The 25,951-nt window shown below is 35.7% G+C and overlaps 1 protein-coding gene across 5 annotated transcripts in view; it reads left to right on the top strand.

Annotated features, from left to right (window-relative positions):
• LOC120623362 (protein sickie) overlaps positions 1 to 25,951 on the top strand; it is a 205,557-nt gene that overhangs the window by 173,911 nt on the left and 5,695 nt on the right. For all 5 annotated transcript variants that reach the window (XM_039889340.1, XM_039889342.1, XM_039889339.1 and 2 more), the window contains 11 exons: positions 10,771 to 10,854; positions 15,847 to 15,975; positions 20,630 to 20,791; positions 21,107 to 21,347; positions 21,621 to 21,763; positions 21,874 to 22,029; positions 22,268 to 22,577; positions 22,664 to 23,318; positions 23,399 to 23,548; positions 24,339 to 24,532; positions 25,814 to 25,922. In XM_039889340.1, the coding sequence (XP_039745274.1) occupies positions 10,771 to 10,854; positions 15,847 to 15,975; positions 20,630 to 20,791; positions 21,107 to 21,347; positions 21,621 to 21,763; positions 21,874 to 22,029; positions 22,268 to 22,577; positions 22,664 to 23,318; positions 23,399 to 23,548; positions 24,339 to 24,532; positions 25,814 to 25,922 (2,333 nt within the window). The remainder of the gene's footprint in view (positions 1 to 10,770; positions 10,855 to 15,846; positions 15,976 to 20,629; positions 20,792 to 21,106; positions 21,348 to 21,620; positions 21,764 to 21,873; positions 22,030 to 22,267; positions 22,578 to 22,663; positions 23,319 to 23,398; positions 23,549 to 24,338; positions 24,533 to 25,813; positions 25,923 to 25,951) is intronic.

Raw genomic sequence — 25,951 nt, 5'->3', positions numbered from 1 at the left:
TTTTATTGTATAGATTGCTCTCCATAATAACAGGAATATTACCTGTGCCTTGAGGTTTTCTCCAATAAGCAAACCAAGTTGACGCTTTTTAAAGGCTACCAATCGTAACTCTCGCGTATGTACCATCACGTAGGTACGTACTGTGTTTGCAGCTTTCAATCAATTATACAAACTTGCTTGATCCAAGTCAGCGGCAAATATAAAGTAAGTAAATTGAAAAGCGGAAACAAAGTCGTCGAATTAAAGAACGCGGGTGGCACAGCTGTTGATGAGAGTAGGTTATTAAATACCACCTGTTTTGCAACGTGTGCTATTGTAGTCAACCGATTAGTCCTTAACAGTAAGTATAAAGAAGGTTGTAAACTGGTTTACTATCTATAGTTAGGACACAGAATCCAGTTAGGGCAGGTGAAGTTTGGGGAAAGAAGAGTCCATCTCAGATGAACAGCGTTCAAGAAACTTCTTGATATGTTTTCACCCAAAATCCCTCAGTGCCTGAAGACCAAAGTCTGCGACCTGTGAGTGTTTTTTGTCAACCAGACTTTACGGCTCTAAATCGAGTTCGCATACTATGTAATTAAATAGCTCAAGATACTAAGTTAGCGATGAGTGAGCTTTGGCCGGAGTATCACTACGTTATCAAATCGGGAGTGAGTGAAATCCGTATACGTAACAGTATCATCGACACAGCTCAACGAGTCGCGAAGCTGAACTGATATTGGGCTGGGTACACAGCTTGAAGAACCGATGCACGCTGAGTGCCTAGAGAGCTGCTGGACGCAAGCGACACAAGACCGCGGAACGTGAGACGTGATGATAATCATCACATAGAGAGATGCCGATGAGTAGGTATGCATAGTATGAGGAACATTAATCCCGCTTCTGCTGTTTACGTCCGCTTTTTGCGGCCACATAATTGCTTAATCAATGTTAACAATAAAAAAAAATGATAAAAATGCTAAAAACCATCGTTACATGATTTATTAGTAAATCATATGTATGTTATTAGTTTAATTAGCTAGGTAAGAGAAATTTGTATTGTAAACGGTACAAGGGATTTTCATCTTTTTAAAATTGCCTAAAATGTGTAGGACTAACATTTCAGTTTGTTAGGAAAACTCGGACGAACTATTTCATCAAGTGGGTGGCACAGCTGTTGATCAACGTAATTATATACCACCTGTCTCGCAACCTGTGTTTACGGCCACCATTGCTGCTACCCCACAGTGTAACTGTTTAATGGGAAATCTAATTGCAAAATACCACCATCTATGTAGAAATAACAATCGGGCAAAATTCCTACTCAATAGCATAAACGCTTTCTATAATTATTAATACTCGTGCACCAAGATTCCCGTAGTCCAGAAGAAAAAGTAATTAAGTGAAACTTAAATATTATTCGTTTATGAAAACAACACTAATAATACTATGAAAATTAAGCTTAATTGCCTATACTACGCCTTTTCGATGAGTATAGCAAATTAAGCTTGATTTTCATAATATATCATGGATTTTCGCAAAGTAACGCCTGCTTCCATCCAATACTAATAATACTGAAAACCTCGCCATCGATGGGTCCAAATAAGATGAACATTTTTTTTAATATTGGATAGAAGCAGGCGCTAGTTTGCGGAATTCTATATTTGTTATACTCTATTTAATTAACAATTACTTTTATCATTATCATCATCATCTTCTTCTTCTTCTCCTTCTTCATCATCATCATCATCATAATCATCATCAACTATTTTTAGAACAGGCTTTTTATCTCAGAGACAAGAGATACAGAGTTAGTAGTGCTACTAAAAGACACAGTTAATTGCTTTCAAGGTACTAATATGATTGTAGACTTTCTGTAGTAAATGAATTCTAACATTGTTTTCCATATTGGGGAGTATATTACGCAAATTGCACAACTTCGTTTTAATATGCATTGGTAACGTTTAGTCACAATATCACAATTCATTACTGCATACTTAATCCCATTTCCAAATAAGTATTATTTTTTGGATATACCAATCAGTCATGATAGTTCTTACAATATGAGTACCTTCAAATCAACAGTGAATAGGCATCTTCTAGGCAAGCGCGCTCCACCTTAGGCTGCATCATCGTTTACCATCAGGTGTGATTGCAGCCAGGCAGGCTATAAACATAAAAAAAAAAATACCATCAGGTGTGATTGCACGGAAATCTATTCTGAAATTTAGGCTGCAATATTGCTGAAATTTAGTCTTGTACGGATTTCAAAATGCCAAGCTTTTGTGACCCGTTGTTTGAAACAGTGGTAATAGAGATTTTTGTAACAGAGCTTGTCCGGGGAAGTACTAACGGTATGCTTATTTTTGCCACCAAACAGCATTATTGGGTTCCTGTCTGAAGGGTGTGGTTGCCAGTGTTATTACAGGCATAAGGCTTAACACCCACCACCACCCACCTACGCCCAGTGGCGTACACCGGGTTTTTGACTAGGGTATGCATATAGAAGGAAGATGGCATAAAATGGAAATATCCTTCGCATTTATGAGTTATATCCAAATTTAAGGGTAGGCAGTGCTTTTGTGCATGTATGAAGTGCGCGCCACTGCGCACGTTAATGTACAAGAGCGGTACTTAGACAAGAATTGTTCCTTACATGCCCTGCGAAGTATTGCTCTGTTTATAGGCGATGGTTTTCCATTTTCTATATGGTGGGTATTTCATCTTCTTGGTTCGTTAGTTTTTAATATAAAAACAAGAATCTCGTTTTAATTTTTCTGTCCACCTACTTAACTACATTAAAAATACCTACTTTATATCATCATCATCATCACATCAACCGATAGACGTCCACTGCTGGACATAGGTCTTTTGTAGGGAGTTCCAAGTTCCACGGTTCTGAGCCGCTTGGATCCAACGGCTACCTGCGACGCGCTTAATGTCGTCTGTCCACCTCGTTGGGGGTCGACCAACGCTGCGCTTACCAGTACGGGGCTGCCATTCCAGCACCTTGGGACCCCAACGTCCATCCTTTCTCCGAACTATGTGCCCGGCCCATTGCCACTTAAGCTTCGCGACTCGTTGAGCTATGTCGGTAACTTTGGTTCTTCTACGAATCTCCACATTTCTGATTCGATCGCGTAGAGATACTCCGAGCATAGCTCTCTCCATCGCCCGCTGAGTGACTCTAAGCCTTCTTATGAGGCCCATAGTTAACGACCATGTTTCAGAGCCATAGGTCATCACTGGCAACACGCACTGTTCGAAGACTTTCGTCGACCTACTTTATATAATGGAAATAAAAACTCTAGGCCATTTTTCCGCACCTACCGCGTCCAGGTGTTTTCAAAGCCAGTTTTAACAGTGCCGACATGAGGCACGCGCATATGCAAGAGATCTATCAATGAGTTAAACACTTTAATTGGTTAGGCTTGCGCTGTCGCAGGTGAAACTGCCCATTTGGTAAAAATTACTCTTAATGCGTCCGCATTCATAACAGTTATTAAAGTATTTTTGTGTTTTTGTGTTTGCAGTTGGTTAGTTAGTGGCGTCCCGTTATTGCAGGTAATTATAAGGTTTTATGGGCCGTTCTGGTTAGAATGGTATGTGTCATCTGCGGTAATGCTAGCTGCTTTCGTACCTGTAAAGCGGTAAATACATTGTCTGCATTCATATGTAGTTAATAATTGCTTGTGCTATAACTCGATAAATGTTTATAGACTTTTTGCGGACCTTCTTAGAATTCAATACATGTCTAAAATCCATATAAGAGTTATTTTACAGAGCAAATATTTCTTTACTAGAACGAGTCTTCCAAATGCACTTTTGATGGATATGCGTACATGGTAGTGAGATGATAGTGATAACTACAATCGTAAACTAGAAGTTTTAGAAGAATACAATAAAGCTCTCAAGTCCACTTGTCTATAACATGGAGATACACTTTATCATTAAGTATTATTCGAACTAACCTTTATGAAAGTAAGAAACGACAAAAAAGTGCTGGCGTGCAGACTGTGTATAGCTAACGTAAAACGACCTCAAGCTAGATGGACTGCTATTTTCTAAACTTGGTGATAGTAAATGGCTGAGGGATCTGATGAAGGGGACTCTAACAAGAGTTAGGGCATCTACAGCAGGATGATTGACGACATTTAAATACATACATATCATATGAGCTTATATCTAAATAAATGGGAGTCTTCGATTAAAATATCTAATAGGACTAAAGGCCTCCCCAAGCTTATTCACATTGTCGCCTCATGAGACACCTGCGAGAAGAGGAGCAGTGGTGACAACTGTTCTGTTCTGCCGTCACCACGTCATATCAACACATTACCGGCCCACTAAAGGCAGGGTTCTTCTCCCACAGCGAGAAGGGGTTATGGCAGTAGTCCACCACGCTAGCCCAGTGTGGATTGGCGGTGGTGCCGTCACCACACGACACATTAATACCAACATTTTCGGCGTGTTAAACGATCAAAAAATATATATCGAGTTCAGTATCACGGCGTAGTTAAACCGGATAGGCTTAATAACCCGCCATAATTAAATATTATCTTTCATGTTGACATGCTTCCACCTAAGACTGCACTAGTAAAAAAATAACCCATAAGTTTTTCAAACTGTTAAACATTTAGATAATATTAGGGATATACATATCTACGCAGGAAATGAAACTTGAAATGTACGTGAAAGTTTTTGTAGAGTCAATTGCTAACTTATTACACGCTCTATATAAAGGAACAACATCCTAAAGAAACCTGTTTACTAGTATTCTAAGACGTGTAATTTCGCCAACCTGCATTATAGCTCTGAACCCTCGCGTATAGAAGACATTGACCTTACATTCCCAACACACAATCTAACTAATAAAGCCATCAATCAACTCCATGTCGATTATTAATTGTATGTATACAATTGATTAACATGTAGACGTACTTAATGTTAGTTTTAAATGCTATAGATTTATACTATTATAGCCTTTTTCAGTTTTCTTTTCTTTCTTTGTAATGAAAAGATACATTCATTAAGTTTTCTCAATCCGTATTTTCTCGGATTAGTATAGGACGTAGTGTAAAGCCCTGATATAAATAAATAAATATACTACGACAATACACACATCGCCATCTAGCCACAAAGTAAGCGTAGCTTGTGTTATGTATGGTTATGGTGTTATGTTATGGGTACTAAGATGACTGATGAATATTTTTATGAATAAAATACATAAATACTAGAATATACATATAATCACTTGGCAATCTGCACTTGGCTTAATGGTCTAAGGCCTGAACTCTTCTCATTCTAAGAGGAGTGATTTCCCTCTTACCTCTCTTGGCCTCTTACGTTATTTGGGACTATTTGTCGAAGAATCTTATATAAAAATAACTGTTTGTTGTCCCGCAGAAGGCAGGCTGTATATTTAAAGTAGAGTTCCTTACTTACAAGTTTTTAAATGATGAAATAGTAATAGCGAAACCTGTTTAAAAAAAATAGTAAACAAAGCAACACCTTCGTGCCGCCATACATGCCTATTAAACCACGAATTACCTGTAGATTCGTGTTTTACGTTAATAAAATATTGATAGGGATCGTGGTCGTTGCCCCCCTTCCATTTAATAACGCTGAGTACTCCAGTGACGTTGCAAACAAAGGGTCCCGTGTCCAGCTGCACCCATGCTTACAGTAATCGGTCAGTAATTTATAAGGATGAGTCACTTTATAACGTACCTACTAGCTTTTAGCAGCAGCTATGCTCACGCGAGGAAATCTAGTTGGTTTCTGTAAATCTTTCAATTAAAAATGTAGGTAGGTAAAAAAAAATTAGACTTACTTTTTAGTAATCTACGTTAAAAACATAAAAAAATGAATTATATCACTTTATCGTCCAGCTTTACATCTTTATTGTTGTAAGCTTAATTGAGCATAAGGCACAATAAAATAAAACATTAAATCTTCCTTATTTTATATACATCCTTAATGGGCTTGTATAGTAATTTTAATACCACCCTGAGCGAAGCAAATCAGAGAAATCATAATAATGTCGAATGATATAAAAATAATAAGCTATTTATTGAAATATCATTCTTTTTTATCTGGAGTTTGGTGACACCTGTCACTCGTCATTGAACCTGATGAGCAACAAACTGTAAAATACTAAAGTATTTATTTATTCGTAGCTGATGAGGTTTAATGTTTATTATTTTTTCCGATACGTTTTTATTATAGCTCCATTGCCTATTTCCACGGACAGATACAATTGAGATTACGAACTACTTTAAATGATCAAGTAACAATAATAAAACCTTGTGTAGGAAAAATTATGATTGAGCCTAAGTTGGAATGCTTAAAATACCTTTAACTATTTTTGTCTTGAACGTTACTTGCATTGTAGGTTAAGGTACACGATTGTTTGTTGAATTTAATGATAGTAAATTTAAAAGTTAAACCGCCGAATCAGATCGTTATAACTAACTTTATCATTATCACAATAATCAATTGATTTAACTAAGAGCTATTTTGTATCTCTTAGTCCCTGCCAATCCGCATTGCAGTGTCTTGGTGAGTATACGCTCTATATCCTGTACTTTTTTAAGCATTCTGATGATGAAATAATTATAATTGCAGCCTGTTAGCTTACATTTAAGTACCGTGAGCTTAAAGCATACGTTTTTTAGAATAGAAAAAAAGGAAAGAACCCTTTACCCAGCCTATGACTATAGCAGAGACATTATATGTAAAGCATGATGATGAAGATATTTTAGGAAATAATTTGTTGAAGATGGTATTTGAAATGCTCGCATTAGAGAACCGTGGTGCTTAGGTATAATACTTACTTTCTCAAGAGAAGAGACCTGTGCTAAGCAGGACCATAATATATATCAACTTTACTTGCTACAAAGCTTGCTTGATTGAGAACTTTCATTATAAAATGTCTCTATGTTTTTAGTAGCAGTAGAGCTTCTTGTAACACAGCTCGTCCGCGAAAGTAATATCGCCATGCTTATTTTTGGCGCTAAGCAGAATTCTTGCAATACTGTGTTCCGGTCTGAAGGTGGTTGCCGGTGTAATTACAGGTACAGGGCTTAAAACCTACGCCTCGTTACACTGAGTGGCATGTTGCAGGATGTGCTCCTTGCATGCCCTGTGATTCCTGAAAAAAGTGATGCTCTGATTTAAGTCGATGGTTTTCTACCATCAGGTGGGGCATCTGCTTTGTCCGTCAATAATTACTATATATATTTATTACTATCTATCATTTATTCTTTTTCATTTTTTTTTTAATTCTTAACAATGCTTAAAAATAAAATAAAAAAACCTATTAAAATTTAAAAAAAAAACATCCACCCTCCGCTTGCGGGGCTTTTGAATGCCTAAGCAACCGGCGGTCAGGGCTCCAGAGTGAGGAACCTCACAACACGCGCCGTTTCAAGAACTACTGCCTTCTGTATCCGGCCCTTGATCCAACAACCAAGCGAAAGCTTCTTAAGATGTTGGTCGAAGCTTATCGCGAGAAGACCATTGACTGAAACGACGATCTTTTTTATTACTATTAAAAATTACTACGGTGTTTACAAGAACTCTTGAACACATTCGTGACGTGAAATAGTTTAGCCTACTCCTTGTACATCTTCCCACATGTCCCGATAAATTAATTATATCAGACAGGTTCATAGTCGGATGAAGTCATCTAAATTACGATATATCTAGTTACATCATAATTTTATCGGGAAGCCGCGGTCAATGTTTAGGATGATATTGGACAAGTAATTACGCTGTCATCGCCTCCACATGAAATGCTTGAGCGGTGCGTTAAAACTTTCACGCTAAGATCTTTTTATTCAGTGCAGTGACTACCTACATACGTACGTAAGATGTTAGTAAAAAATCTAATCCAAAATTTAGGTGGCAGATTAGATTTAGTAGTGCTACCCTTATCTACAGGAAAATAAAAGGTTAGCACTACTAAATACAGTATGCTATCTGATATTTTAAGATTAGATTTATGATTAACTTCAGTCGTAGAAGATTTGTTACAGTCATTTCTCATTAGACAGGCTCTAAAAATAATGCATTTGCGTTAAGAGGTTTTGGGCGTTTGTTAGTAAGTGTGCTACCTTTTGCTCCAAGAAATATCTGGCCGATTTTGAAGAGATATTTGCATCATTTTGCCGATTTTTTATTTAAAAATCCCTACCAAAATTTCTCCAATTTGTTGTTAACAAACTAAACTTTTGGTATTTTTTGGTAACAATCACGTAACTCGAAGATGAATTCAAAAGTTAAAGTATATTGAAAACGATTTATGTAAAATCATCGACGTCAATTTCCAGACCCTAACAATACTTTCTTCGTAGCTCACTCACTCGATCAAGTCACTGGACAGCAAATACCGGTTTCTTGTACACTTAGGACGCTTTAAATCATTATTATAAACGTAACCGCTATGGTCCAAAAAAGCGCTCTTCAAAATTGTTATCTATTTGTGGTCATCTCTAATTTCGAAACAAGATTCTCACAGTTACACGAGTTTTAAAGGAAATGCTTGTGATTGGCCTGCAAACAAAATACGAGCTTCCGAACCCTCATAACTATTTGGAAAATAAACATTTCTTGCAGCTAAAAGCTCACTTTGTGTATGATCCATAAATGTAACGTTCGGATTGAAATATATCTAACCTAACATTATAAACACTTATGTATTATTTAGCACATACATATCTTCCATAGTAAAGATAAATAAATAAATAATAAATAAATATACTAGGACAATACACACATCGCCATCTAGCCCCAAAGTAAGCGTAGCTTATGTTATGGGTACTAAGACAACTGATGAATATTTTTATGAATAACATACATAAATACTTAAAATATACATATAAACACCCAGACACTGAAAAATATACATGCTCATCACACAGACATTTTCCAGTAGTGGGAGTCGAACCCACGGCCTGGGGCTCAGAAAGCAGGATCGATGCAAACTGCGCCAATCGGCCGAAGAAAGATACCCATAAAGTGGGATACTTTTTAGCCCAGATAAGATCTCTATATTCCAGGGGGTTTAAAACTTATGTTACCAATGCACAGGATTCACAGCCAAGACCGATCTTACGAAATATTCGATCCCGGTGACATTGGACCCGTTTTTCCCGAAGTAGTGAAGAAAAGATATTATTGCTCATAGGTTCTTAAAATGAACGCATGTAGGTATTTTTCTCTGTAGTGGAGTCATAGCCAACAAACTGACATGGCGTTTCAATAGTTCTTTTAAAAAAAGGCTTTAATAAATTAATTTTGAATTTGAAGTTTTGAATGATTGAACCTTCTAAACATATAAAATAAATTGTCTTGGCTTTGTTCCAAAATTTATTGTCTTTGCTATATTTCATACATGGTAAGTACGGTTCTACTTTCTAAAACATAAGTGCTGTGATGCAAAGTGGCTAAAACAATCTAAAAGGCAAGAGTAACAAAAAACGACGCCCCAGATGAACGTTCCCAACGACGGAAGTGTTAATTTTTTTTGCTCTTTAGAGCTCGTTACCACATTGCAATCGTCACTATTTTATTTTTGGTTATATGTTTGTTTATAAGCGACCGAGTTTCCACGTTTTTATTCTTGACTTCATCCGAAATAGCCTATTATTTAAAAATTAAGCATCAATGACTGCTTGCAGATGGCAGACAAGAATGTAAAAAATGTTTTTGAACGCAAAAAGTGTGATATGCAAAAACGGTTCCTTTTGTAGTTTTCACTTTTGTCCGTTCAGCTACGGTCTCGCACAATAAGACGCGGCTCGTTTATGATTAATTGGTTTATCAAATGTTCATTCAAATTCAAGTTGTCATTCACGAAACGATTAAATCTTTGGATTGAATCATCAAGCAAGTAGCATTGTGATAAATTAGAAACTTCTTTCTGGAAATTATTAAAACGTTTTTCAATCAAAATAACTTAGGAACTGGTTTTAAAGTGATGGTCGAACACACATTTAAATTCTGGGTGCCTATATTATATATTTAAATCAAACTGTAAAGTAGGTACTATTTTGCTATTTACAAATTATAAATGGAACACTAACATGAAATTTTATATTATGAAACTAGATAAAAGGCTTTAAAAAACATGACTTTCCTAAGTTTTTCTCCTGTATATTTTTGTATTTTTATATTACATCACAGTTTTGGTACATAAATGTCAAAAAATAATATAAAATATGGCATTGTGCATGAGAACGGGAAGGAAGGTACTTTTCCATTACGGCTCGAAAGTGGTTACTGATGAGGGGTGAGAAAAGTTATTGACCCTATTCAGTAACTTGTCTAACAGGGTACGATCTGTTTATATAAAATTTGAGGCGAAAATACAATTGTCGCTGTGTGTTGTATAAAGTTTAAAAACTATTAAAAACTATTGGTTGGTTGGCAACTAAAGTTACTGGAATATGGCAGCAGGACCCAGGGCCCTGTTTCAAGCAGTGATACTTACTTCGCAACTTTTAGCTTTTTTCATTCGATTACGATCAGTGATCAACTAATTTTTAATGTTATAATTATTACTAGTTGTTAGTAGCTGTAGAATGTTGAGTTACAGCAATAGGACTTCAAGTTGCAGAAGGTAACTGGATACTAATACGGTTGCCTATGATGTTTTTTTGCGTCTGTTACAAAAACGATTGCCGTATGCAAATATTCTTTCTTTTTTTTATATTCATAAATTAATATGTAACAGTTGAAACATAATTTATCTTTTTATAATTTAAAACATATTTTTCTTTGTCCTAGGCACATGTGGTATCAGCGTTTGAACAGAGCCTTTCCAATATGACTCAAAGACTGCAGCAGCTAACAGCAACAGCAGAACGGAAGGTAACTGTTAAAGCTTCTATTCAAATAATATACATTATGTATATATAAATAGTCCGGAGAAGTACCCATGTTTCTTCTACCGCCACGCTTATTTTTACCGCCAAGCAACATTGTTGAGCTGGGGGTCTAAAAGGCGCGGTTACCGGTGCGATTAGAGGTACGTGAAGCTTACCGCCTACACTATGGACATGGGCGGCATTTTATAGGGCGTGTTCCTTTCATGCCCTGCGAAATGTTCTTCGTCGATAAGGTTCCCATTCCAACGGGTGGGACAACTGCATGGCCCGTCATTTATTACTTTAAGATAAAAATATAATACAAGATGTTTTATCGTTCTTTATTCTATTTTGCGTAACGGTGTTTTTCAGCGCGTGTCCCTGCTTCCTGTCTTTGTCGCGGTTTGCAATTGTCATAACTTACTCTACGCCCCCGTCTTACATATGTCGTCATCCATATTTAGGTTAGCGACAGCAGCCAAATACACCCATACTTTTGGTATGGTTGGTTAAATTCATATCATTGATAGGTTGCATTGTTTGTTAGCAGTGTAAACGTCTAAGGCCTTATAAAATGACACGTTTTTATGCATTCTAGAATTCATCGAGTTCATCAAAATATAAATTTAATATTTTTATTACAATGTTTTTATTTGAAGGAAAAAAATATGAGTAATAAAAATAAAACCGTAATCGCAAAATACATAGTACATACATACTTATTATTATGCCATTTTTTTTAAACAACTAGTTTTTATTAAAACGTACGTAACACTACTTTCAATTTAATCTTGAGCTAGCTTTGATATTCCTCAAATTGAGAAAATTTTATTGAATGGTGTAAAGCAGAATACTGTTCAGTCAGAAATATCTAGAATGGTATCTTTTTAACGCTGAGAAAAACTAAAAAGATTATCAATATTTTAAGTACTTTAAACTCCTTTTAGCAGCACTCGGCAACTTAAGTTAGCTGTTGGAGACGTCTGCGCGCGCATGTACTGTGCACAGTGAACTCTAATAACACTATTAGACAGGCTGATGCCACTATGTTTTGTATCCAATTGATTGACCCTCTTTTGGACGCTTCAAGGAACTACAATTAGAAATACTGATACATTGTATTACTAGTTATTCGTATGTCACATTTGGCGCATCAAATGGTTATGAAACTTAAGCTGCATTTTGTGCAGTCAGTTCAGTGTTTAATAAGAGAGGTCACCGTAAGTGGCTATCTACAATATAACTATTGAGACCAGCTTTATTTGAGCAGCTACTCGTAACTTCCCTCTATCGAGCCTTTTAATATACCCTACGCCTACTGTACGCGAGATAAACGTGTGAGCTGTCAATTGTTTTCACCAGCCAAGGAAAAATAGACTCATTTTATTATTTATTATTATGTTTCTTTAAAACAATAAATCTGATTAAAAAAATTATTCAAAATCTCGTTTAGCTTTCAAATTCAAAATGAATTTATTTTAAATTGGCTTACTCTAGCACTTTTTAAACGTCATGTCCGTATGAATTGACTCTTCGCCTAGTTCGGAAGGTAGACTCTAATGAGGAGAAATCAAGAAACTAAGCAGTTGCTCTTTTCCAACTTCATTTAAGAGTCTTACAAATACATATTATATTTTGCAAATTATTACCCTACGATATTTTCTGCCAAATACATGATTTTATTAATACACTTACAGACAATGACCCACAGATCTATTTTTAAATAAGTATTACGGTCTTTGTTCGGTATACTACTATTGGTTACATTTCATAAGAAGCAACGATCGATTTACATATGACCCTTTTAACAATACGTCGCGTCATAGTTAGGTATACTACCTAGGTTATTGATAGATTTCTAGTCGAGTCATATATTTAAGCCGATTTCCAAAACGTTATAAATACTTATATACGTACACAATTTATTCGCCGTTCCGTGGTAAGGAATGCTTTCGTATAGGTCCTATTGAGTTTTAAAAACTTTTGTTGAGTGTTTATAACGACCTTTATTAATAGGTATGTTTTGAATTAATTTGAGTTATTTATTTCAGTATATAATGAGAAAAAATCATGAAATTTTAAGATTTAGTGGTAAATGTATTGAACATAGTGCTGTAAATTACTATACAGAAAACAGGCTATCCGGTTATACACAGAGAGTGAATTTCTCTTATAATAATCAATTTGCTTCAATTGCATTAACCATTGAGAAAATTGAAATCACTGTACCTTCTCGATATAGAGAAACATATTAGATAGTATCTGAAATCGGTCTCTAGGTCGAAACTTGTTATTGAAGATTACTTTCTCGGTCTAGCCTTGAACCACGCTTTCGTGACATACTTCTTGATTCCAAATTACACAGACTTAATACTTATTATTATAAATGTAACAATTTACGAAGATGTATTAGATGTAGAGCTTTTTGCGACAGAGAACGTGTGGGGAAGAAGCTCCTATATATATATTATGTTTGTTATATATATTATGTATATTTTATATTTATATATTACGTATATTTATTTAAATTATATATGTATTTGTATCTTTACATTTTGGTATTTATGTATATCTATCAACACTCTTGGCACTATCCCGTTCTCTTGCTGTAAGTCCTATCTACAAAGGTTGCCTGTAAGAGATTGCTTGCAGCAATAAGGCCTTTGCATGACATTGCGTACTGTATACTCCTTACTGTTTCTTTTCCTGTATTTTATACGTGCAATAAAGTGGTTCTTCTTCTTCCTACCACCATGTCGCCAAGCATCATTGCTGGTTTCCGGTCTAGAGAGTGTTGTTGCTGGTGTTTAAACGGGCATATGAGGCTTATCGCCCACGCTTCGGGGCGGCACTTTGTAGGATGTATTGCTTACACTCCCTGCTTTTATGGATTTTATGTTTTAGATGGTGATGTGTGTATTGTCGTAGTATATTTATTTATTTTATTTATTTATTTATTTTATTTATTTATTTATTTTTAATAATAGTACCTACCTACTAAAAGTAATAGATCATTATTGTACGTAGAATAGGTATAAAGGATGATTTATGGTAAACTGTATGGGGAATGAGCAGTTCCTCGTGCGAGATAAAAAATTCGAGCCTTTTTTAAAGCAATGACTCCGCACGTTGTATTATAAACTACTTCATATAAACGTTCGTGATGCTAAGCATCCGTATCTCGTTCGACTCGTACGGGGCACTACCATCCTTATAAAATGTACGTGATATTTATTTAAAAAATACATAAACATTTCCAAAATAAGAAGACTTAAGAAAATACGTAGGATTAATTATGTTCTCAACTGAATTGAGTAAAAAACATCCAAAGATCTTCTCATCCAGTTGGCCCAGTGGGTAGAATTTTGACTTCACTTTCGGGGGGCGGAGTTCGAATATAAATCTAAAAAAATCTAAGTTAAGTGCGTTTTTAGTAATCACCATTCAGTATATCATATTATATCACTTGTTTCAACGGTGAAGGAAAACATCGTGAGGAAAACTGCATGCCTGAAAGTTCCCCATAATATTCCTCAAGGCACGTGGAGCCCACCACTCCGCACTGGGCTAGCGTGGTGAACTACGGCCTTAACCCCTTCTCATTGTGGTAGGAGATCCCTGCCCTGGAGTTGGCGGTAATGGGTTGATATGATGATGATCTTCTCATTTATAGTAAAAGAAGTGTGCTGTGTGGTGTGGTAAAAGAATATATTCCTATAGGAATTGCGTATCCCCACAGATTTGATAATTACTTTAAGTACCTCTCTTAGACCAAGTATAAAATATAATATTTAACGTATGACAAGATTATAAGGCTGACTTAATCAGTGAGATAATATGGCAGTGGCTTACTTTGGCTTTATGGTTAATTTATTATTTTCCCTACTTTCGTTAATCTCACCTGCTGGTGACTTTCTACTAATTAATTTTATTGTGCGATTTTTAGCGACGACGTTGTGGTAATCATATTCAAATCTGGTTTAGTGTGAATGGGACTCGCACTCGAAGTGTTCTGTACTATTGAGCTTAATCGGATTATTTAAAATACAATGTTGTGCGTTTCTGTTTTTTTTGTTAGTTTCGTAAATTTTTATAATGTTATTATTTATCAATAATTTATAGAACTGAACACGCTGACCAATAAACAGCGTAATATATTCCCCTTCTGTTACGGTTTATGAGATATAGCCCACAGACAGACGAACATACAGACAGACTAATGGATGGACATCAGAGGTATAGTAATAGGGACCCGCTTACACCCTTCGGGTACAGAATGCTAAAAACTATCGTAGCGCAGGTGCATATACTGTTTTAATTTCTTAAATATGATTTATTTCATATGCAAATTTTAGTTCCTAAATTACCGGTTGCTTTGATAATTTAATATTTAAAACAAGAACTTATTAATTTAAAGTAGGTATGCTTACTTTATGAGCACTGGCGACTCTAAAGTCAGTTCTGCGTTTTTAGTGACTCTACTACCGGTTTGGAAGGCACTTTATACCGTGAAGTAGTCGGCAAGAAAGTTAACAGATCCACTTTTACACTTTTCCTTTAAAAACGTTTTACAATATCAAAATCATTGATCTATCTTGTGTGACGTATAAGTGGAGCTCATTGCTTCCAAATAACCGGTCCTGTTATACCTCTTTAATTAAACACTGTTACTTTTTTTCATCGCATTCGTGGGTACAAATAAAAATGAAAATAAACGTTATGAAGATTAAATGAATAGTAATAATATTTATACTCAAAGTCAGCGACGCGGTGCGGCGGCGGTGCCAATATTCAATCAATTGTGGTAGTTTTATGCAGCCTTTTAGATACTTATTTTAATCTGTTAACACCTCTGCTTAAAACGCTCGACAAACTCGAGAGGTAGTAAAATATCACTAGATTGGTACCATAAAAAAATATTTATAAGAACAGAAAATCAATATAAATTTTAATTATCACTTTATTCAGAGTTTAACTTTGCGTTTTTGTTTATAAGGATTCCGAGTTAACAGACCTCCGTCAGACAATAGAGCTGCTTCGGAAACAGTCAATCCAGGCAGGCTTGACTACGGCGCACATGCAGTCTATGGGCATTCGGGCAGATGGCGTCAATGTCACTGGAACGGTAAGTTTTTAATGTAATTTAATACTTATGATTAGCCACGCCAATTTCATAAAGCTGATGTCTTAATCCGCGGGATATCATAGTATTCTACGTTATAATTAAAATCTTTCTTTCTACAACTTATTCCTTGATCATTAGGTACTTTTACGTTCTTACAAACGCACGACGTGTAATAGAAGGCAACCGTGCGATACAACTAGCCAGTTGTCAACTTTTGTTAGGTTACTTGTATATCAATTTAGTAAAAGTAAAGCGTCGTGTGACGTCGTGTTGTCCCAAAAATAATAATAAATAAATAATAAATAAATATACTACGTCAATAAACACATCGCCATCTAGCCCCAAAGTAAGCGTAGCTTGTGTTATGGGTACTAAGATAGCTGTTGATTATTTTTATGAATATAATACATAAATACTTATAATATACATATAAACACCCAGACACTGAAAAACATTTATGCTCATCACACAAACATTTTCCAGTTGTGGGAATCGAACCCACGGCCTTAGACTCAGAAAGCAGGGTCGCTGCAAACTGCGCCAATCGGCCGTCAATAAATAATATCGCTATGCTTATTTCTGCCACTCATTAGGAATGTTGTGTTCTGGAGCGCATGGTTGCTGGTGTAGTTACAGGCTTAAAAGGGGAAACACTTACGCGTCAGGTTCCGTTCGTAGGCGATGGTTTTCCTTCTACCATTAGTTGAGCCATATACTTGAAAAGTTTTACTTAAACAAAATTAGGGATGGGTGTTGTTTCCAACAAGCCATTTGTACTATAACTAGGTCATCGTTTAATGATTAGAAGTCGAAGCGTCATGGTTTCACTGTTTTTGCATTCTTAATAATAAACAGTTAATGGGCTTACTTAAAAATATTTTTTTTTTCCATGTGAACTGTTAGTTTAGCACAATGCTTAGCACTTTCAAATATAAAATACTATTCAGACCATTTTTATTTTAACTAGCTGCGCCCTGCAGTGCTTGGTTAGGACATGAACGAAGGACGACATTTGGTCTACAACCTAAGATGAACGTTCTTGTGAACCAACCTTGGGACTTTGATATTTATCTAAAACCGAAATTACAGTTTCAACAAAGTACATCTTTGCCTAAAATCAAGTCGATCGGTTGCTTAGTTATAGCGTGAAAAATGGACAAACAAAAAACAAAGACACTTTTGCAATTATAATATTATTAAATATCTATTATTCTATAAGTATATTACGTATTAAGTAAGGACGGAATGTGATTGATTGACTGATATAACAAGCAAACAATATTGTTATATTAGCAAAATAATTTGTTTGTAAATCAGTCAAATTAGTTATTCTAAATAAACAATTACATTTTATAACAATAGCTTAAAATCTAAACAGAAATGTGAGGGTTAATATGTAATCCACAACACTATTCATATAATATTGTAAGGATCAGTAGGGCGATACGATGTAGATACAAGTAGGTAGGTACCTAAAGAACCCAATAAAAAATTAAAATTAGCTCTCATATCAAGTTAATGCAAAAATCTCTAGTGCTAATAAAAAATAAAAAAAAAAACAAAAGAATAGAAAAACTATTTAAGTGTTATAAAAGAAAAGACACATTTAACTTAGGAGACTTAAATTACTAATCAGATAATAAGTATTGATTAAGTGCTCGGCAATAGTACGAATATTTCAATTAGCTTGAAGAGATTTCTTAATAGTTATTTTGTAGTTACCTTCAGACAGAATAATAATAATAATAATAATAAATATACTACGACAATACACACATCGCCACCTAGCCCCAAAGTAAGCGTAGCTTGTGTTATGGGTACTAAGATAGCTGTTGAATATTTTTATGAATATAATACATAAATACTTATAATATACATATAAACACCCAGACACTGAAAAACATTCATGTTCATCACACAAACAATTTCCAGTTGTGGGAATCGAACCCACGACCTTGGACTCAGAGAGCAGGGTCGCTGCAAACTGCGCCAATCGGCCGTCAAACGAATGAAGATGTCAACGTAGTTAGTCGCATTAAAGACATTACTCCTCCTCAGACTGTCCTCAGCTTTGTATCCCAATTGAGTTACAAAATGGTTACTAAACACACGTAAAGAGTAAAAGTAATAGTTATCATTAACTTAGCTATACATGATGAATATTTTATAATCAACGAGTTCAAACATTTACCTACAATGTATAATGTAAACACATCTGTGGCCTTTTATATCGTTTTATAATAAAACATGTCAAGATCGTTTTATGAAATCATTACTAACATTATAAATCCGAAAGTGCGTTTGTTGGCTTGTAGGTACTTCTATACGCAGGAACATTGTAACCTCGTAGTGATCAAATGGCTAAACGGATTTTGATTTGCATTTAGAACATAATAGTAGGGAAAGTATAGAGTAGGTATCTAAGTACTAGCGAATGGTACACGCACGAAGCCGCGTGCACAGCTAGTTGTATACTTACAATAGAGCTAAGGAGTTTTCTTTTTCTGTAATTAGGTACGCTTCGGATTTGAAAAATCTTTTATGCATTCCTTGACAATCTTTTAGAATCCTAATTATTGAGGAAGTTTATGAGGCTATTTCCACGCACGACGGTTATTAAGAGCGGAGCAAACGTGGAAATAGCGCGGGCGGTCAATGCGACTCGGTGTGTCGAGGTATATTGTGTAGAATAACGAATAAAAGTTTATATATTAACTCAACAGAAGATGAAAAAACGCGAAGACGCAGGAAATCGCTTGTTTGAAAATAATTGTTTAATTTGTCACATCTTCACCTGTAATTAGGGTAGGTACACATCGTGCGCGCTCTACTCGCGGCACTAAATGTAGGCTCGTGATTAAATTAACGCCGCTATGTGGGTCGATCATCAATCATTGCGTAAGACCGTCGGGCGCTCTTGATAAAATGAGACCATACGTTGCACATTGTAAATATTGGTGGTTTCATAATTTAAGTACCTACAACAAAAACATAACGACTAGAAATTAATAAGCTGTAAAAAACTGTGAAACCAAATATGAGATAACTTTATGAGTTATTCGTTTTGCCATCATTATAATTGGCTTGCGTGTCTATAATGTGTCGTGAATCATGTGAAATTTAAAACGAAATGCAAGTTAACAAAAATAATCAAGATGAAACAATACTGAAAGTTTTTTAGTTATTCCTCAATACAGCAATTCCGTGAGAAAACGCTATAAAAATGGTGGATACGGCACCAATCACACGCTTTTCAACCCACTGTTAAACCTAAGCGATGCTTTGGTGCGACTTGCGAATGGTTAACTCTATGCTATGGCATGATCTTTATTTTATTTATTAGGGACAACAGACAGGCATGCACAAAAATAACAAAAAAGACGGCTAGAAATAAAATAGTACCAGCACAAGACCCTCATCAGAAACGGTAGTAATTTCGTATGTATATACAAAATAACTTCTTTATTTAATGAAACTGCGATAGATGTAGCTAATCGGTTTCATTATATAGCTAAAATATGTATGAACCTGGCAGATTATTTTGCGCTGAACTTTTTGGTTGGTTAAGGGCCCGATCTCAATGTAACGCAAAGACTGCAGAGCGCAAATTGATATTTCACTCATCTTACTCGTCAAATTTAAACGATTCTTTCATTTCAAAGGGTCCACCTTTTGAGTCATCGATTCTAATCGAAATTACACAACATCACCGAAAGAAAAATATCAAAATGACATTCTATTTTTTTATTAAAAAAAATAAAGTAGACAAGCTACAATTATTAGATATTTTAATAATTCTTTATTTGTACACCACATCAAGAATATATACACAGCAAGAAAAAAAAATAAACATGAAGAACAAAGTAGAATACAAAACGCCACCTTATCGCTAAGTTATATAGGCCAGGCAACCTTAGAATTAGGTAAAAAAGAATAAGGATTAAGAATGATTCTTATTCGTAAAATTTCGGTGAACGGCAAAGTATAACCTGTTTTTAAGTTCAAGAAGGATTAAGATACAAAACTATTTAATTATAGAAACAATAAAACGGATGACCACTGAGACAGACTGGCACTGAGAGCGCGCGACGCGCCGCGACGTCCTGTTTCAATGGACATAGCGCGTCTGTTATTATTTAATGGAGCATCTAATTATTTATAATTCAACCGACGTGCATAGGTATTGAGCGTTTTATAGGCGTTAATCAGAATTAATAGACGTTAGAAAACAGCATTTCCTCTTATGAAGCGAGTTAAATTACTACTCGCGATATCCTTAATACTGAGTTCCTAGAAAGTTATGTACTTACCTAACTACTCAATCTTATTAGAAACTATTATATGCAACGACAAAAGGCACAAAGACAGCTTGAATCCTAGATACATTTATCGCGGAAAAACGTGACTTTTATGGGATTAGTCGATATACCCAAATATTGAGTAGGGTATATCATTTATTCTATATTAAAGCATACAAGGCTAGGAGACAAGCGATATAGCCAAAGCTGGATTTTAATAATTTAATAGTGTATTAATCTCTCCTCCTCTCATCCCCTTTCTGTCTGTACTTAACCATTATCTTTACCAATACTTAGGTATTCATACAAGCAAAAGCATTGAAATAAATTGTAAAGTTATACTATTGTGCATTTAGGATTCAAACTCGTCGCAAACTCAACAGTCTTCACCACAACGGATCGCGCAAGGCAATGGTGCGATCACGCGGCATCTCTCAACTGACAGTGTCTCTAGCATCAACAGTCTCAGTAGTGGCTCATCGGTACCGCATGATAAGAAGCACAAGAAGAAAGGCTGGGTAAGTTATATACTATTTGGATGCGATTGTAAATTGTAACACAACTCAGTTATACTATCCTACACTAATTCCACCACCCAGCTATGAATTTCATTGCTAAAATATTAAAAAGAGGATTTGTGTAAAACCATATAAAACTACGAATCTTGCAATACTTATAAGCAATTATCTGCATACAATTTTAACATTCAACTACCATCCATTTCTCCGAAGCTAAAAGCAAATTATTGTATGAAAAGCCTTTGTTACCAGCTTGTACGTGGGTTTAAATTGGCCACTTTACCAATCACTAAAATAAATGATTTCCTGTGACAGTTGCGCTCATCGTTCACAAAAGCTTTCTCAAGAAATGCCAAGATATCTAAAACGGCGAAGCACTCCTCCCTCGGGCAACTGTCATCGCAAGACAGCTCTTCGGGCTCACACCACTATGACGATCCGCACACGATCAGAGAAGGAAGCAACGAGAACAGTCTCGAACATTCCCACGAAACTCTTGACAATCCCAAAGATAAAACGACGTGCCCTCCAGCTAACGCCGAGGAACAAACCAAAGGTGAATAATGCGAAAACCATTCCATCTGCAAATTCAATTGCGCTAATGCCAAAATTCCATTAGCATAATAGTGCATCGGTTATGTTGGTACCATATGTTTAATAAATATAAGCCAACGAAATTAGGTTAAGTGAAAGTGGTACTTTGCTTTAGAACTGTACTTGCTAATTTTAAGAACTTTAACTAAATTCATTTAATGATGTGAACAAGCATTTTCAACAAATAGAAATTATAGAGAGTTGTCAGTGAACTCAAACATTGTACTAATTACAGAAAAACAAGATCAGGCCGGGTTAGTTGATGAATTAAAACGGCAACTACGCGAAAAGGATTTGGTGCTAACAGATATAAGACTTGAAGCGCTTAGTTCAGCACATCAACTCGAAAGCCTTAAGGATACCGTGATAAAAATGAGGGTAAGAACCTCTTAGCTAAGTGCTTCCTAATTATTAATGAGCAAGGAAAAATGCCTATCATATATTTTGTCTAAAAAAATGTTTTTATTAAAAAATTATCTTCTAAACAGAATGAGATGCTGAATTTGAAGCACAATAATGAGCGTTTGCAACGGCTTGTGACGTCCAGATCACTAGCAGGTAGTCAGAGCTCTCTGGGTACTGGTGGCTCTGCCGTAGAGGACCCGAGACGATTTAGCCTTGCTGATCAAAGTACTATGCATCAGGTAATTCAACAATTTACGTAATTTAAATATTAATAAGCATTTTATGCATTCGACATGTCGAATATCATCAAAATAATGATCATTTTCCCTATTATGCTTTTACTTTCTATTGGATTGAGGAGGAATACTTTGGCTACACTTTTATAAAATAAAAGAAAATTATCATACGAAAATATTACGAATTCTAATTTTATTTAATTTTTTTTTTGTAATAATATCATATCTTTTAATATTTCAGGCGGTGCTAGACATTCATTCTCAACCTCTCAACCTAGACTTTAACTGTATGTCTTCAACTCCGTCACGAGATCTTTCTAAGAAAGGGTCTCCAAAAACGAGTATAGGGGAACCGATATACGGTAATAAAGCCGTTTGCGAACTCAACGAAAACAATGAAGCCTTATTGGGAGCTTTAAATGGTGCGAGTGACATATTTACAAACGGTTTGAGCGCCGGAGACAGGATAAGTGGTGATTACGATATCAATACAGTGCTACCGCCCCCTAAAAGCCGTGAGTTAGCGATAGGAGAAAGCTATTCAGATATCGGTAAGGTTTTATTAGTTTCCTTATCATACACAGTGGGTTGAGACAAAGGAATTTTTTTACAGACGGACTTTCTGCTTTGTTTTTAGGTGTCGCCGACAGTCAAGGAGATACGACGGATGGAAAGAAAATAGCAATCGCAGTATATTTGGGTCAGCCAGAAACATTCCAAAGATATTTTGAAGAAGTGCAAGATACTCTTACTGAGTCAGAGTGCAGATTTTACGCAAAACAAACATCTAGCTCATACAACAACCATTTCGATAAGCAGCCGAGCTTTGAATCGCCGCGAATCTCTCAAACTCATAGTCCCGAAATAGAAGCCCAAGATTATCCCCAGTCTATTAATAAGTCAAACACTAATAGCCTTAAAAGTAATAAATCGACACACAGTAATTCTTATAAGAACGTGTACAATAGTGATTCGACAATAAATTGTAATGAGTTTACAATAGCGTACACGTATATATCTGGCAAAACAACTTGGCAGAATTTAGACTATATAGTTAGAAAAACGTTCAAGGATTACCTATCGAGGATAGATCCTGGAACGAATCTCGGGTTGAATACGGATTCAATAACATCCTACCATTTAGGAGAAGCGACCCGCGGCCCTGAAATTAGTTTTCCCGAGTTATTGCCATGTGGCTATATTATTGGGACCGTAAATACATTGTACATTTGTTTACAAGGAGTAGGGAGCTTGGCGTTTGATAGCCTCATACCAAAAAATATTGTATATAGGTACGTAAAACAGTTAATAATAAATTGATTATGCCGTTTGCATGAGGTCGCTCACTTATATAATTTTTTTTTGTTAATAGGTACGTTTCACTTTTATCTGAGCACCGGAGGGTTATACTGTGCGGGCCGAGCGGTACAGGGAAATCATATTTGGCGGCGAAATTGGCGGAATTTTATGTACAGAGAACGCAGCGAAGAGGAAATCCAGTAGAAGCCGTGGCAACATTCAAGTATGTTTTTGTTTCCTTTGTATTTCCGCTATTTAAAAACGAATATACTTTTGTAAACAACCAGGATTTCCCAAAAATATTTGGTGATTATAATAATAATCAATGCTACTCTCAAATATATATTAGTACGTTTAAATTGAGTGTGCTGCAAAACATACAATATAGATTTCAATTAATAACAACCGGCTAAGTTTTTTGTGGGCTTCTTCTTAGACCAGGGCGCGTTTATTTATCGCCATCAACTCACTCCTATGTCACATTTCACATGTTATGTACGCATCAAAAGTGCCATCTATGTGCCTATTTGAACAAAGAAATATTTGACTTTGACTTTAATGATTGTATTTTTATTATTAGAGTTCAAGAATTTTCTTCGATCTTTTCTTAGGTATACCTACGCAATATTTTTTGTGATAAAGTTCAGGATTATTATAGATTTCTTTTGTAACACAGGTCGTTTTTATTATATACTCTTTTTATTTAGTATACAATAATACAGGCCTATCATTAGTTAGAATCTGGTTGAAACATTGTATTTCCTTGAGAAAATAAATTTAAGAAAAAAACTCTCTTATCCCATTTGTGCCATACTTCATTGTTTAATAATAGGCAAAAAAATTGTATTAATTGTATGAATCAAGTCGTTGGAAGACGATGCGCTTTAAACAAGCGGCCCAGGAGTCAGGACCTTTTGAATTTTGGACCTCCCTACAAATGACTTACAGCAGTGGACGTCAATCTGTGTGAAGTGAAGATGATGATGATTAATTGTACAATTTTTCTATTTCAGCGTGGACCGTAAATCATGTAACGAGCTGCGAGCGTACCTCGCCAACATCGCAGAACAGTGTAGCGGAGCAGCGGCCGGCGAGGAGGCTTTACCCGCAGTGGTCGTCCTAGATAACCTACAACACGCATCAGCGCTCGGCGATGCGTTCGCTGGCCTGTTACCACCAGATACCAGAAATATGCCTGTCATAATAGGTAAGTCCTTAGGCTGCAACAGTTAGGTACAGGTTTGTTTTAAATAGTAATGAAATTGGCGGACCAGGCGGAAATCTGTCTATGAATAGAGCAAGACTTCGCAAGACATTCAAGAAACATCCTGCGTACCGCCTTGTCTCCACCAAGCTGAGGCGTTGTGCCTGTAACTACACCGGCAACCACGTCCTTCGGGCACACAGCATTGCAATGCTGCTTGAGGGCTGCTTGGCTGACAGCATAAAAAGTACCAGACGGCTAATAGAGTATCTACCAGTAGTTTCTGTCAACAATAATATCAAAATTACATGCCTTTATTGTATTGTGATATCAGACCTTTAACTATTTCAGTTACGCAATGGAGTCTAGGTGTATTTATCTAATTGTATTCAGAAAAAGTCCAAATGCACAAGAGACATCAAATAAATAAATATAAATATAAATATACTACGACAATACACACATCGCCATCTAGTCCCAAAGTAAGCGTAGCTTGTGTTATTGGTACTAAGATAGCTGATGGATATTTTTATGAATAATATACATAAATACTTATAATATATAGATAAACACCCAGACACTGAAAAACATTCATGTTCACCACACAAATATTGTCCAGTTGTGGGAATCGAACCCACGGCCTTGGACTCAGAAAGCAGGGTCGCTGCCCACTGCGCCAATCGGCCGTCAAAATATTCAGGCGTATTATCAAATTTTTAATTAATTAAGTTACGTTACGAGTTCAAGTAGCTACCTAATTTCTAAAATATGAACATTGAACGATTACCTTAGATTAATTTGTTACCGTTGTAATTAGTTGCGAAAATCAAATAAACAAAAGTACAGGCATTTTTTTTACGCAACACAACAAAGTTTTGTCAGGGAGAGATCGCTTTAGCGATAAGACCGCCTTTGCACACCTAAACTACTTTTTTAAAATCTCTTTTGTTTTTTTTTTTATTTTGTTTTTGTGTGTGCAATAAATAATGACTTATTACATGTACTTCAAAGTCATTAGATGTTGACTTTAAACGCACAATTACAAAATGACTTTAATTGACAATAAATGATTAACTTAGGTACGTTTGAATAATATAATAGTCTTACTACAATACACGATACCTGATTCGACAGAATTTAGCGGATTAGAAAACTAAAGATCAATTTGCCAGCTATTAATCATAGACTAACACATAAACATAAAAAACTCTACTTAATACCTAGCAGTAGCTGGTAATCCTATACATTGACGATAAATTAAAAATGACAATTTATTTTCGACAGGCACAATGTCGCAAGCAACGTGTAACACAACAAACCTTCAATTGCACCACAACTTCAGGTGGCTACTCACTGCCAACCACATGGAACCTGTAAAGGGATTCTTAGCAAGGTACGATATTCAAAAAGTTTGAATCATTT

Source organism: Pararge aegeria, chromosome 4 (assembly GCF_905163445.1).
Source record: "Pararge aegeria chromosome 4, ilParAegt1.1, whole genome shotgun sequence".
Taxonomy (NCBI): domain Eukaryota; kingdom Metazoa; phylum Arthropoda; class Insecta; order Lepidoptera; family Nymphalidae; genus Pararge; species Pararge aegeria.
The sequence above is the reverse complement of the archived record's forward strand: the minus strand, read 5'-3'. Positions and strand labels throughout refer to the sequence as shown.